The 15,325-nt window shown below is 40.0% G+C and overlaps 2 protein-coding genes across 3 annotated transcripts; both read left to right on the top strand.

Moving 5' to 3' along the window:
* The first annotated feature begins 1,213 nt into the window (after positions 1–1,213).
* LOC113157296 (migration and invasion enhancer 1) lies at positions 1,214–2,991 on the top strand. The gene is made up of 4 exons (XM_026352693.1): positions 1,214–1,366; positions 1,632–1,729; positions 1,851–1,927; positions 2,025–2,991. The coding sequence occupies exons 1-4, from the start codon at positions 1,338–1,340 to the stop codon at positions 2,106–2,108; spliced, it is 288 nt and encodes a 95-aa protein (XP_026208478.1). The 5' UTR covers positions 1,214–1,337; the 3' UTR covers positions 2,109–2,991.
* A 4,052-nt stretch (positions 2,992–7,043) lies between these two features.
* On the top strand, positions 7,044–14,947 carry slc4a1a (solute carrier family 4 member 1a (Diego blood group)). Of its 2 annotated transcripts, none has more exons than XM_026352678.1 (21): positions 7,044–7,202; positions 8,288–8,371; positions 8,547–8,602; positions 9,602–9,711; positions 9,804–9,850; positions 9,945–10,110; positions 10,225–10,360; positions 10,463–10,532; positions 10,660–10,702; positions 10,782–10,966; positions 11,098–11,305; positions 11,500–11,703; positions 11,819–11,967; positions 12,076–12,270; positions 12,386–12,631; positions 12,734–12,823; positions 13,289–13,455; positions 13,594–13,835; positions 13,921–14,090; positions 14,241–14,414; positions 14,503–14,580. In XM_026352678.1, the coding sequence occupies exons 2-21, from the start codon at positions 8,345–8,347 to the stop codon at positions 14,578–14,580; spliced, it is 2,763 nt and encodes a 920-aa protein (XP_026208463.1). In that variant the 5' UTR covers positions 7,044–7,202; positions 8,288–8,344. The 2 variants fall into 2 exon arrangements, with proteins under 2 accessions (XP_026208463.1, XP_026208453.1); XM_026352668.1 differs by having other exon boundaries at positions 7,045–7,222; positions 14,503–14,947.
* Positions 14,948–15,325: the final 378 nt, after the last annotated feature.

Below are 15,325 nucleotides of genomic sequence, written 5' to 3' on the forward strand. Positions count from 1 at the left end.
TAGTAAAGCTATCAGGCCAACCGAGGCTGAAGGAAAAGAAGTTCAACAATAGTGGAGAGAAACAAGTTCAAACTGTCCGTGGTGGATGTAATAAAGTAATCATGATAAAACAATCATTTTATTAATTTATTTAGCTAGGAAAATTGTGGTTTGGACAGCTGATAAACATTGCGGAAAACCACAGTGGGATTTTATCTTACAGGAGCATATAGCAATAAGGGATGACAGGCAAAGTGGAAATGGTGCTGAGGTGGCTACGCTTCTGAAGAAGGGGATGAGGTTATACTTTGTCAACACAGCGAATAAACACAAAGAGAGAATGATCAAGATGTTAACAAGAAGGAATGATTCATTAATAATAATTACAACTCATGCAAATAGATTGAATTCTGTACAGTAGGTGGGCTGACAGAAAGTACAGTGTACGGTGTGGAGGCCTGCGACCTGTGAGATACCTGGTGATTCACCATTATCCTGTCATCATTTAAAAAGGAGCTGAGGTTTACAGAGAAGGGGAAGATGGAAGTTTAATAAAGCTAACTTCAGACATAAGCATAGTAGATGCTTGAGGTGAAAAAGGTACTGAAAAAAAACCTAATATTAAGATTTTCAGATGCAGCTTAAAAGACGCAGACATTGGAAGTTCAGGAGCTGTAGGTTTTATCCAGTATATGTGCAACAAGAGAACCACAGATTACCTGTCAGTGTTTTCAGTGGCAGCTATTTTTCTTGCTTTGCTAAACAACTGAATAAAACAATGACATATTCTTATTGCATCTGATAGCTGTGCAGCATGTGTCTAGTCAGAAAATCATGTCAACCTCTCCATGAAATCCATAAATTATAGTATAATTAATCCCCAAATGCGTTCATTTATCAGTCACTGTTATTTACAGTCATGCAAATGCCATTAAATAAATCTGAGATGAAACTAAAACATGGATGTAGTGATACTGGAAGGCGTGTGTATAACATTACATCTCATCACACAACAACTCAGAGAGCTGATTTAAGTCTGTTTGCCTTCTGCAGCTGCTTCATCTGACTGTGGAGGAAAACAAAGATGACGGCAGCACTAAAAAAAAAAAAAAAACGATCAGGTAAATGATTTACTGATTTATTTGATTTCTCAGTGGCACGGTCCGGTAGGCGGCGCTATAGCAAAACAAGAACAAGGAGAAGAAGGACGTGTCGCAGTCCAAACCCCGCCCCTCCGCCCGGCTCAGCCTTACACAACATCCAACGCACACGGCGTGTCTATAAGAGGGCCCGGTCCGCTCCAGGGCTCCAGACCCGACGGACTCTGTGCTGGTGCCGGACCGGGAGAGACAGCGGCCATGGGGGTGAACGTTAGAGTCGAGTACTGGTACATATGACCTTTATTACTCCCTCTTTCGCTTCCTGTAATGTTTATGTGTTCAGCTAACATGTTTGTGTTTCTGTGACGCTCCGTACGTTTCAGTTTAAAACGGTTGTTTTTAACTAAAATATACACCGGATGCGCCTGCTAGCATTAGCATTGTTAGCTAACAGCTGAGCCAGCTTTAAATGACCGGGCAGCTCTGTTACAAGCCCGGGTACATTTAAAAACACAGTGTGATCTGCTATGGTATGTTTTTTTTAACTTCTAGCGGTGGATGAGGTTATGGACCCCGCTATCAGGAGCTCGCCCGGGTTGTCCAGGATGAGTTTCCTGATGCGGAAGTGTCAGGCTTCGTGGGAAGAAGGGGTAAGTGTTGTTGAAATTCAAGTAGGCTTGTGTCAGATCTGACCTTTTTACGTGGTGTGAATTTCCATATTATATATGCAAAGAACATTGTAGGAAAACAAGGTGATGTCTTGTCTCTCAGGCAGCTTTGAGATAGTAATCAACGGGCAGCTCATCTTCTCCAAGCTTGAGACTGGTGGCTTCCCATATGAGGATGACGTGAGTAATGTGCATGGCTCAACACCCACACAACCAGTCCGTATAGTACGAATCACACCATCTGACTAATGCGTGGATTCGTTGTTTACCATCACAGGTACTGAATGCAGTCCAACAGGCTTGTGATGGGAAACCTGTGCAGAAGATCACGAAAAGCCGCGCACCGTGCGTCATCATGTAACACTTCCTCCTGATCTGTCTAAACAACAGAGGCGGCAGCAGCAGCAGCATCTCAACAGGCCAGCTCAAGTTGAATCTGCCAACAGCCCTTCTGGTTTACCCCAGTCCTGCTAAAACAGACTGGGATACAACCTACAAACCCAACAAGAGATGCGCTACAAGCACTGGCTGCTTTCTGTGATGCAGATCACCAAACTCTGCTCAGCCTCCTCACTCCCCTCTCTGTTCTTATAGTGGTTCTCCAGGATGTCAATGATTACTGTAGCCTAAAGTAAAATGGGTATGGTATGATGAATGAATTCCTAGAGTTCCCTCGAGATAGGAAAAGAGACAAGGAGAAGAAGTTGCAAAAGAGTTGGAGGGAGCTTCTCTTTAATTTATTTTTTTTGTTATTGCCTCATTGCGTGACATTTTGTTTCAGCCAAGTTTTTCTCGCATGCAAATATCAATTTTCACTGGATGCAAAAACGGTTGCACATATTTTCTTAAGCATAAAGGGATGCTTTCTGCCTTTCTACTATTATTATATGCGATATCTATAACGAATGCATTTTTCTGAGCGTTTGTAACTTTTTCAAACACTAATTTTACTAGTTGTGGATAGTGAAGCAGTAACATAGAAAAATATAGTTTTCTTTCTAGAACTATACCAAACTGGAATAGTTTTTTGCAAATTTTTTATTTTTTTTATGTTTGGCTCCTCTGTAATTAAAACAAGTCGGGTACTAGAGCAATCATCAGTAGTGTTTCTGAAGACCACCACCCACTGGTCTCTCAGCTCTCACTAATTAGATGTCTGCCTATCTTCCACAAATCATCTTGCATTGTTTACTCTGATGTCAAAACTGTAGACTTTCAATAAAGGTAACTGTTGTATAACGGCTGCTACTTGTCACCTTTTTTTTTTTTTTTTTTTTAAACAATGTTGTCTTTATCTTAACATGTTGAAGAGACTGCATGGTTGCTAGATCGTGTTCAGCATAGCTTTCCAACATGCAGGTTGTTATGCAACAATCTTGTGTAACTGGTTCTTATTCCCTAACACAAATCTGCCCCTTAAGGTATCTAAGCTATTGTCTGGCGACACAATTAGTCTCCTACGAATGTTGTCGAGCAACATTTAGTTCATCAGGTTTGTGTTTGTCATACCTGCCTGCGTGGCAACTGCAGCTTGATGTGGTAATTGCTAAAAATGAAATGCATTCTTCTTTTCTCTGTAGTAGGCTCCTGTTTATAGTTAGTTACATGTGACCTTTTAGACAATAAAAAAGTAATTTGTTTTTAATTTAATGTGCAGTTGTATCGTGATTTCATATTAAGTATACGTCAAGTATTAAGTTCAGCTCTGGGGAAATAAAAATGATGTAAACTCAATGTTACAAAACAGGATAGATGAGTTGCAGTTTATCACGATGCACAGAGCAAAACAAGAAAATTAGTCACACAGTGTTTTTGACATCTTGTTTACACTGAGGGGCGCCAAAAACAATCTTCAGTACTGGGCTTCAGGCATACCCTAACTCATGGGGAAGATGGTGTTGTGCTGCAGTCACACAGGAAGAATTCAATTTAAGACATAAGCATGCAGTGGCCTGAAACACTACCACAACCCACAAGGACATTTCCACAATTAGATTTATAATTATGACACTTATTTTAGCAATTTTGAGCATGACAGTCCATTTGGTGTCATAATGCTACAACCATAATAAATACCCCAAAATTGTTGAATAGTTTTTTTTAAACACAAAAGGATAATATATTCTAAGAACAAAAATATTTCTATGTATCTGTTTATAGCTGGAGAGTCAGTGCACAGCAATAGGATTTAATACTTGAATAGAAATGAAATTATTGATGATTATGGATGTCGTATTGTGGTCAGTCTATGAAGAGGAAACATTTTTAGTATATTGATTGGAATAATTGTAGAACTCGTTAAATCGACTGAAGCACAGCTACGCTGACAGTCACACACTGTTTGACTAACACACTGGCACTAGGTGGGTCTTTGGTGCCGGCTCTGGATCGCAGTGATAACCCACAGCAGCCTGCTTGCTCTAATGCTGATAGAGCTCGTTTGTGCCGCCTTAGTTAGTCTTTGAACAAGAGGTTTGAAAATGAGCAGTGCCTTTAAAAAGCATTTAAGTCTGACCTTTCACATACAGATATATTTATACATTAGTCATTTAAGTGATGTTGTGACTTTAAAGACCAACTAGTTTCACCAGTGATGACTTATTTAGGGCGGATTATTACTTGTACGTAATTAATTTAGATGACTTTGCAAAAGCTACTTTGATTTGATTGCAATAACAGTGAATGGCTTTTTATAGGCACTGGGTCATGTGAAAGGGATGGTTTGCCATTGGCTGATTCTTCAACACTATCATAAACAGCTACTAACGCTAGCTGACATGTTATGAAGTATTTCAGCCAATAACACATCCCACTCATATCTTACATATCTTTTGCCTGCTGCAGCGTCTTGCCAAGTAATGCGTCCCGCACACCTGTACGTGCAGGACAAGGCTTCGTGAATAGGTGCTGCATTGTTGTAGTCACTGTGTAAAGCAGGACTTGGAATTTGTCTTTGATTTTAAATCCTGTGTTTTGTGGCTCTAAAATACAAAAATAATCTCGTGAGACAAAAGATTGTAAATGTGTGTTTGTGCGAAGAGGCTATATGAAGACTGGGTGTGTCTGTACACTGTATGTTGAGACACATGGACATAGCAGATACAGTAGCTGGTGATAACAGTCCCGAGCTACAGTGTCTTCAGCTGGGGCCCTCTGTCCCTCATTGTGGGCTGCGAGTGTGCACAGTATTTTCTAGTATCATTATAGTGGATTGAGCCACGAGGTTGACTTTTTTACCTTTTATTAACATTTCTCAACAGCTATAGTTAAGCTGATAATATTAGTACATACACTAATGTTGCCCAGACTGTGAATTATAATCTAATCACTTTGCTTGTGTGTGTTACATGTAACATCACATTCAGATACATTCAAATGACATCTTTAACATGCTGAACTAATGCTTACTAAGGTGTAGCATTTGTCAGCAATTGCAGCTCCACCCATGAAGCTGTATTGTGTTATATGCCATTTATTAAATATGTATACAGTATTCTGATTTTAAATACCACATATGGTGGCTTTAAAGTGTTGTCAGTTCAAAACATTTGGTGTTAAACAAAGTTTTGGTCCCTTTCAAAACATAAATAATAAAAATTAATACAATTATCAAAGATTCCAACTGCTGAACTACCTTTAATGAAACAAATGTATACAGCACGTTGTCATGTTTTTCAGGGAGGTAACACTTAGAAAGAGCGTTGAAACTGAAATCAGTTAAATCCTGTGAGACTCACAGCCTTTAAAGATCATCTTATACTGCTCGTGCTGTCGTCTCTCCTGATGATGGTCGAGTGGCATTAAGTCAGATCTCACTGACTCACGTGTTGTTTTTCCCCAGTATCAGCTTTAGTTGAGCCATTAAGAATTTATCCACAGACCGGTCCTCAACAGAAACAACCCAGGTGTGGCAGAACATGGGGAAATGAAACATGAAACCGACTATCAATACATGTACACGATGAATACATACAAAAAGTTCAATTTAATGGTAGACCGTTCTTCACTATGGAATAAATATTAAAAGAAAACGGCATAGACGTAATACAGTATAATCCTGGTGTTAATATAAATTTGCAGGAGCACACTGCTCAAGCTTGACAACTTACTTTTTGCAAGTGAAATTTGCTCCTAAAATTTGATGCCAAACCACCATGGACAGTAAAAATGTTACACAACTACAGTGGTGTTTCTTAAAAGTTAAAATGCCTTGTGTTATGAAACAGAAATTATACTATGCTACTTGTAGATGACATTACAACTATATTTATTTATTTACCTCTCATTACTCCATTCACTGACTGCAGCACCACTGCAGCAAAAAATTGTCAGACCACAATGGTATACTATTTAATATATATCACATTCTGGGAAATTCAGGAGTCCCCTCGCTGAATTTCCAGCAACTATTGGATATAGTGCTATGAATTTTCTAAGTTGGTCATCTAAAGAATAAAATCTTGACATTCAAAGTCCCCAGAGGCTGAACCCAAACTTTGGTGATCCCATGACTTTTTGTTTTTAGTTCTATTAAGCAGATATTTGGATGTTAATATTAGGTTATCATGATAAAAAAATATTAATATGAATAATAAAAAGTCAAATTGTTGAGCAAAATAGTCAATACGTCACATATTTACACCTACAGAAAGTGTAATATTCTCTGCTGGCCTCCCTGTTAAACAGTTTACTAAGCGTCAGCATGTAAGCATTGTAATTATGAACATGAGAGCATGCTGATGCAGTGATCATCGATGGCCCCCGATGATGGTTCACTCTTTCAGTAGTGTGCCACACATCCTTGTCTCAGTATCTGTCATCTGAGTGGGTTGGACCAGCAGCATCCATCCAGCACCAGTCAGCTGCAGAGAGGGGATGTCTCACCCTTTTGCTACCACCTCACAAGTCCTAGAAACAAATCAATTGAGTGTGAAAAAAAAAAGTTTTATGTGTTTATCATATTACTTTCTTCAAGATAATCAGCAGCAGAGGTGCAACCCCCCCTCCAAGGGAATCCCCAGTACGTAAACAAGATGACGTAGTAGCTTGTAGGGTACGTTGCCCCCTTCTCTACCCTCTTTGACACCTGTGTTCCCCCCAGATAGGCTGACGGTCAGCCTGCTTGTCCATACAGGTTCTTCTTACTGCTAGCTGGTACAGGCCAAGAGGGCGGAGCAGGAAAACTAGGGCTGGGATATCCCTGTCTCAAGGTGTCTCTGGCTGATAGGCCTTATCTCCTCCACCCCCCCACCCCCCCAGTCGTTCAGCTCAGCAGTCAGAGGGGTTCTGGGGTACAGCGTTTCTTACGCTCGACGTAGTTTCGTATGGGTGTTCCCATTTCTCCCTTTCTGTCTCTGTACTCATCTTTTCATTTGTCCTGGCTCACTCTATCTCCGGGCTCTTCTAGGCTTAGAGAACAGCAGAACGTCGTCCTGAATCCAGTGCTGGAGATCAGGTGGGAGCACCTGCATGCAGGTAGGGGTGTGGCCTTTTTCTGGACAGGGATCAGACGGTCTTTCTGGCATTACTGGACCAGAGGGTAGAGGCCAAAAAGAAAGATTTCACTGATATGAGGGCATCATATACTGATCTTTTGTGCCTTTGCTAAGTTTGAGGGGGAGAGTTCAGTGTTAATTATTTTCTTGAGCTGACGTTTTTTTCTAGAAAAGGAAAAACAACCTTTACAAACTGTTTGTTGCCAGTAAATGGCAATACATTGCTAATATTCATCATTAGACTTTCTCGTATCATCCATGTCTGTAAAATGTTTGTTCCGAGCTTTACTATGTATCATTCTTAAAGTAAACTAAATGCGTAAGAATGAGACTTTTATTTTCTTGTTGACTTCTGTTTGTGCTATCTGCAGAATTTTGCAGAATATTTTGCAGAAGTGGTGTCAACTTTGTTCAGCTGTTTGTGAAATGGATATGCAGTGTATGAATAATATGTGAATATATCACTTACTAAGATAAATTACATCATTGTGTTTTTCTGCATAAACCATTAATATTACTGTAGTTTACAGTTTAGTTGATATTATTACTATCCTCCAATATTACTATCCAACAAGTTTTTCTCTAAGGAGCTCCGAGAGGTCTAGTTAAAGAAGGGTGTAACCCGTAGATAAGGCTCTGTACAACTTCTATTCAAACTATAACGTAGTTCACATTCTCAACGGCTGATTGATTATCTGTGCTGAGCCGCAGCTCTGTAAGCAAACGTAAAGCGTCTGGGTGATGCTAGATGGCGGTATCTTTATCAAAAGTGCCCTAAACCCAGCACGGACCTTATTGGTAACAACAAACAACTTAAACAGTAAAAGAACCTGCACTAGTTGACTACAGATAATGAAAGATGTTATGCAAGAAATGCTACAAGAGGGTCATGAAAAGTGTAACTAAAGCAAATATACAACGTTAGAGGCTGTCACTGGTTATTTCTTATTCTGGTGAGAGTAATTCAGCTGTATCTAACACATGCCATATAGAGTATTAAATGTTTTCTTATTTCTTATATGTATCCATTTTTTTTCCATCTTAGGGAATGTACCAAAGCACCTCAGAGTTCTAGGACAGACAGTTCATCTGAAACACATCCATGGAAAACAATTTCACCTTTGAGCAGGTTGGTCTTTTGTCATCATAAACGTTAGAGTTGAACATTTACACGCTAGTGCATGTATTAAAATAGGCTATTTTAATAAATTGATTAATTGAGGTGAATTAAAATAACTGCTGAGGCTCCAGAGCTGTTAACTCTGAACCCTGATCTTCACATAACTTTTTCTTTTTTTTTTCAGGACAGTGACATGTCATATGAAGACAATGACACGGCCTTCCCCTCTCCACTGAGACTGTGAGTTCTTTCTCCCTGTGAAATCATTCTGTTTGAGCAATGTTGAGGTTTTTACCTGTGGATGTTGCCCTGCACTTTCTGGCCCTGAACTGAGCATGTTAGGCGGTGTCCCTAGTTTTAAATGTATTCACTTCTGAGCAGGTAGTATGTAGAGGGTGTTGGTTTTCAGTGAAAGGTTTCCGAACGACCACTACCTGCACAGAACAATGTAGCAGACAGACATAGAGACCAGCAGTAGTGAATGAGTGGAGTAGGCCTATTTATCAGCTACAGAGCCGAATATTTCCCACAGGAGTTGGTGAAGAACAAAAATGGAGTCAATATTGGACTGACATTTGTCAGCGGGTCAGAAAGGCAAATCTATATAAATGCTAATGTTTTTCCACATCTGCTGGATGTCAAGTAGACAAATTTTTCCTAACATGTTCAACATAACTTTCTCCTGTTAAACATCTGATTAACAGTTTGTTCTACTGCCTCCAATTGGCAGGTTAAAGCACGTGCTGATGTGCTTGTATCTTTATTTAAGATTTGCCATATCTACAATAATCAGTGAATGACTACTTATGTATGGATTTGTATTGATTGTAATTGCAACTGAGACATTCACACAAATAGTAGTTTACATGTCAGAAACTTCACAGCTCAGCATCAGTGTGAACTGAGGGCAAAAAATGATTTGGGCCACTCACGAGGTTGAGAACACTGCCCTCTGGTGGGTAAGAAGAAAACTGCAGTGCCTAACAAGGATGGAGATTTTTTTTGTACCATTAATTTGATGGATTTTAGCCATTTGATCATTACTACTACAATCTCCAATTCAAGCCTTTTAAATGAACTTATTGGCAACAGTGAGACATAATAATAATTGTATATCTGATGTGACGTCGTATTACAATGTAATTAATGTGAAGCCAGTTTGTGACATGTTGTTTAGTAAATTTTGGTGAGATGTGTAAAGATGCTCATCCATGGTGTGTATTGATATTTCTCCAACAGGACACCACCAGACCAGGCCAACAATTATGACCTGGAAGGGGGGAGGGAGGAGGAAGATGAGGAGAATGAGCGTCCGTTAGAGGCTATTGTCATCCCCAGCAATTCAGATGGTAAAGTCTCTTGACAGGTTATGCAGCTGCTGAAAATAGTTTTTTTTTTAAATGAAGAATTGTTTTTTTTTATATATATCTCTATATTTCAGCTTATCTGAACCAGAACACCAATGCCACTACAAGAGGAGATGCTCAAGTGAGTCAATGGCTCTTATCAGTTGCCATTGTAAAAGTTGATTTATATAAATCACTATCCACCGTCATCAAGTAACGACGTTGTGTTTCTGCAGGCCTATGTGGAACTTAATGAGCTCCAGGTTGGCGTTTGGCAGGAAACTGGCCGCTGGGTGGGATTCGAGGAGAACTTTAACCCCACCGCAGGAACATGGAGTCCTTCTCATGTCTCCTATCTTACCTTTAAGAGTTTGATCCAGCTCCGCAAGCTCATGAGCACAGGTGACTCTGGAGTTTTAAACAAAGTGAAATCACTGCATACACCTCATGTTTTAATTCGAGCAAAGGTTTTTCTACCTAAAAGCCATAGTAACATATGATTTTACGTGATCATAGCTGCTGTCATTTTGGACATGAATGCCGGCAGTCTGTCTTCTGTGGCTGAGAAAATTGCAGATGAGCTAACAAGCAAAAATGCCATTCTTGCAAATGAGCATGAGGAACTGCTGAGAGCACTACTCATGAAACGCAGGTAACCTACAGGACCTATAATCTCTCTGTTTCCATAAAACATTAATGCTGTAAAATATTTACAATATGTATACATTTTTATAAAATGTATTTGTCCTCACAGTCAGTCCATGGGAGCTGTGGTTACTGCTGGTGGACACATTCACATGCAGACCTATTCTGTACCAAAAAAGGTAGAATTCTTTGCTTTTATTCGGTTTTATCTACTTTTTATAATTTGGGTAATTGTCATCATTACATACATATATTGACATAACAGACTTGGCATTTACTGTATTTGTTGCACAATTATTCTTTCAGAGGGACAACTCTGACAACATAGAGGCCTCGGTTGTTCTCTCAGGTACGTTCACGTCACTCTGATGCATTTATACAATGTTGGCATTGAAGCAGATATGGCTAAAAGGTTGTTTTTCCAATAGGTATCTTGGACTCCCTGCATAAACCAGCGGTGGCGTTCGTCAGGCTGAAAGACTCTGTTGTGATGGACTCTGTTCTGGAGTCGTCTGTCCCCATTCGCTTCTTCTTTGTGATGGTGGGCCCCAGCCAAAGCGGAATAAACTACAGTGAATGTGGGCGAGCCATGGGTGCTCTCATGGCTGACTGGGTAAGAGGGAAGATAGAGTAAGAAAACCAGCCTCAGCATTGAACTTACACAACCCAATCAATGAACTGTAGCGTCATTTGACTGGTGCAGGTTCGTGGCAGTAAAACATTTCTGCGTCGCTTTTGTCACAGGTGTTCAGTCTGGAGGTGTTCTTAGCCCAGACCGAGAGAGACGTGACCAATGCCATCGCTGACTTCATGGACTGCAGCATCGTGATTCCTCCCACTGAGATCCAAGAGACGTCAATGCTGCAACCAATTATAGAGTTCCAGAAGAAGCTGCTTCACGATAGACTCCGTCCCAGTGACACTCGTCTTGCATTTGGAGACAGGGTCAAAGGTCAGCAACCTGAACATTCTCCTCAATGTCGTGCAACCTACATTTTTTATCCTCTGTTTCTAAGATATTTAAATCATGGTGCTTCTTTTTATGCATCACGCCATCCCTACCATTAATTTGTATGTAAAACAAAGGTTTATATGCTTACAGAATGAAAAACTTTGAAACCCAATTTGATTTGTTTAATTTTCCAGTCGAGGCAATTCCACCGGAGCTGAAGGAGGACCCTCTGGCCCGTACTGGCTATCCTTTCGGTGGGATGGTGAAGGACATAAAACGTCGCTACCGCCACTACTTCAGCGACTACATAGATGGTCTGAACCCTCAGGTCCTCTCTGCCGTCATCTTCATTTACTTTGCTGCCTTGTCACCGGCCATCACTTTTGGAGGACTGCTAGGTAAACAAGAGTCAGAGTTTGGAAGAAACGTGTAAGATTCCTTAAGTTCAGGTCATTTACAGGAGTTCATTAACCACTGATATTATGAATATTTCTCTTTGTTGTGTGACCATAGCTGACAAAACACAGAAAATGATGGGTGTGTCAGAGCTTATGGTATCCACCAGTGTCCAGGGCATTATCTTCTGTCTCATCGCTGCCCAGCCTGTCCTTGTCATTGGTTTCTCTGGGCCGCTGCTGGTGTTTGAGGAAGCTTTTTTCCTAGTATGTACAAATTATCAGACATTAATACCCAGGAATTCAGTCTTTGGAGAGTTATTTTTTCATCAATAACAAATTTTCATCAATTTTCCTTTATTCATTCCATACTAGTTCTGCAAGTCCCAGGGCATTGAGTACATTGTGGGCCGTACCTGGGTGGGGATGTGGCTCATAGTGATAGTAGTCATCATCGTGGCTGTGGAAGGCAGCTTCCTGGTCCGATACATCTCCCGCTTTACGCAAGAAATATTCTCCATCCTCATCTCTCTCATCTTCATCTACGAGACCTTCAACAAGCTTTTCATGGTGTCCTTCGTTTTCTTCCTCCTTCCATTTCTCATCACAGTCATAATTTCCCTGCCATCCCTGTTGTCTGTGTTGTCTTTTATTCATGCTGCCTCTTCTATCGTTTCTTGCACAGATCTTCAAAACCCACCCTCTGATCCTGAACTATGAACATTTGAACGACTCACTGGACAACCCCTTCCACCCTATTTATAAGGAGCATATCGAGCTTCACCCAGATGGCAACATGACTGTTCACGAGATAGAGCATGAGAGGCCATACCCCAATACCGCCCTGCTGTCTATGTGTCTGATGTTTGGCTGCTTCTTCATTGCATATTTCCTCCGTCAGTTCAAGAATGGTCATTTCCTCCCTGGCCCAGTAAGATTTTTATCTTTCATTCTTATTAGGTGTTACAAACAAGAACTCCATCCATGCAAAAAGCTCTGATTCTGATCACATTGTATCCTTTGTTGTCTACAGATCCGTCGTTTGATTGGAGATTTTGGTGTCCCCATTGCTATTTTCTTCATGATTGCTGTGGATATCAGCATTGAGGATGCTTACACTCAGGTGAGTTATGTCATGTCAAATAAGTCCTAAAAATGCTCATATCAAACATCCATTCAAACCTCATATTGTGTGTCTTCAAGAACATGGATTTAATCCAATAATGATTAAGGCCAAATTACATAGATGTTATAGTTATTCAATCTAGGTAGTAATTTCATTAAACTATAAGTAAGTAAGTTGATTAAATTATAGCAGTGTTTTCCATTTTTATGCTATAGTCTTATAGAAACAACAAAAAAAAACTTGGTATTTAGTTGGTAGTAGTTATAATGATGAAAATAAATTTGATCTTAGATATGAACTTAAAATCATTTATGTAGTATCTACATTTATAATTTGATTCATATCACATTAGGAAGGTCCTAAATGTAGAAAACTTAATAAAAGTCTGGTGTCCACTGACTGTTGTTCTCAAAAGTTAAGTACATGTAAACATAAATAAAAATCCCTCCTCTCTTCTTGCAGAAACTTCTTGTACCAAAGGGTGTTGAGGTGAGTAACCCCAAAGCCAGAGGCTGGATCATCAACCCCATGGGAGAGAAGAAGCCCTTCCCTGGCTGGATGATGGGTGCCTGCTGTGTACCAGCACTGCTTGTCTTTATCCTCATCTTTCTCGAGTCCCAGATTACTACGTGAGTCACGCCACACTCCATCTACGTCGTATTACAATCGAATTAATGTGAAGCTCTTTAACTCTGTGAATTAAATGCAAAAAAGATTTTGAAGACAATTCTGTTTCTTTCTATGATTCATTCATCCACGATCCCTAGGCTGATTGTGAGCAAACCTGAGAGGAAAATGGTAAAAGGATCCGGTTTCCATTTGGATCTGCTCATTCTGGTCACCATGGGAGGCATTGCGTCTATTTTCGGAGTGCCCTGGCTGAGTGCTGCCACGGTGCGATCAGTCACCCATGCAAACGCTCTCACCGTCATGACCAAGGGCCCAAAACCAGAGATTGAGAAGGTGGTAGAGCAAAGGATCAGTGGTATGCTTGTGGCCCTGATGGTTGGTAAGTGCTGCCATTCACAGAGCTGATACAGACACGGCAGGGTCCGAATAAATTGCCAATTAACATTTATTATCCCGATTCCCAGGTGTTTCTATTTACATGGAACCTATACTGAAGATGATTCCCATGACAGCCTTGTTTGGCATCTTCCTCTACATGGGTATCACCTCTCTAAGTGGAATCCAGATGTGGGACAGGATTCTTCTGCTGATCACCCCAAAGAAATACTATCCCTCTGATGCCTATGCCAACAGGGTATTTGGAGTCCTCAAATTTAGTTTATGATTTCACTCTGATTATTACTATATGTGGCACACCTATATGTCTGGAGATACAGTACATCCATGTTCACGTTAGTCTTTGGCTGCTGGTACCTCTGCTAACAGTCTGCTGTGTCTTGTGCAGGTGAGGCCGCTGCGGATGCATCTGTTCACTCTGATCCAGATTGTGTGTCTGGCTGTCCTGTGGGTGGTGAAGATGAGTGCTTTCTCCCTGGCACTGCCTTTTGTTCTTATTCTCACCATCCCCCTGCGCATGCTCATGACTGGCAGGGTCTTCTCCAACCTGGAAATGAAATGTGTAAGTACCTATGTCCATCAGTTTAATTCACCCCAAAGCTCATGCATACATTATAGTGTTATTTCACTTAATGTTCTCTTTGTTGCAGCTGGATGCAGATGATGCCAAAGTGTCACTGGAGGAAGAACCTGGAGAGGATGTGTACAATGAGAGCCCACTGCCATAAACATCACTCTATTCATATTTAATTCACAATCTCTTAAGGTAACTCAGTATTGATAGCCAGTCATAATGTGAAAATTGAATATCAGGTTTCATAAAAGATATGTATATGTAAACAACTCTTTGCAGTTTCAAACTGTTCTGTTATTTTTATTTATCTTTAAAGGAAATTACCTCTTATTTCATAGTTAATTAAGGAGTTCATAAATTATTTGTGGCTAAATCTGTGTTGCTTAACCACAACACAGACCCAGCAATATAGTCCTTATTTTCATTAAGATCTATAACATGTGCTCTTCATTTCCACATTTTTATATTTTATCTTGTCTTGTGACATTGGTTTGGGAATATTTAAAATTCTTCCCTTTAGTTTTTTACTTCAGGCTGTTTGTTTACTTAAATATTTACTTTTGAACCAGGAAAAATATTTGATTTCTTTAAATGAGAAGTAATTTACATTAATGTATTTTTTTTTCTTTTAATGCATAACTGCAATCTAGTTTAAAGTGACCTGTCTATGTTATACAAAGGAGGTAATTTCTCTATTAAAGTAAGCATATTTGATCAATGCAGTTCTTACACACCCACAATTACTGCCTTTTTTTTGGGGGGGGGGGGGGGGGGGGGGGGTCTTATGGAATAGCATTTTTTTTTTTTTTTTTTTATTGATCTCAAATGTTAGAAGTTGTGTTACTCAAGTTTGCCTCATTTGATATGTTGTGTATGGTTTACTGGATTTGGTTCTTCCT

Source organism: Anabas testudineus, chromosome 8 (genome assembly GCF_900324465.2).
Source record: "Anabas testudineus chromosome 8, fAnaTes1.2, whole genome shotgun sequence".
Classification (NCBI taxonomy): domain Eukaryota; kingdom Metazoa; phylum Chordata; class Actinopteri; order Anabantiformes; family Anabantidae; genus Anabas; species Anabas testudineus.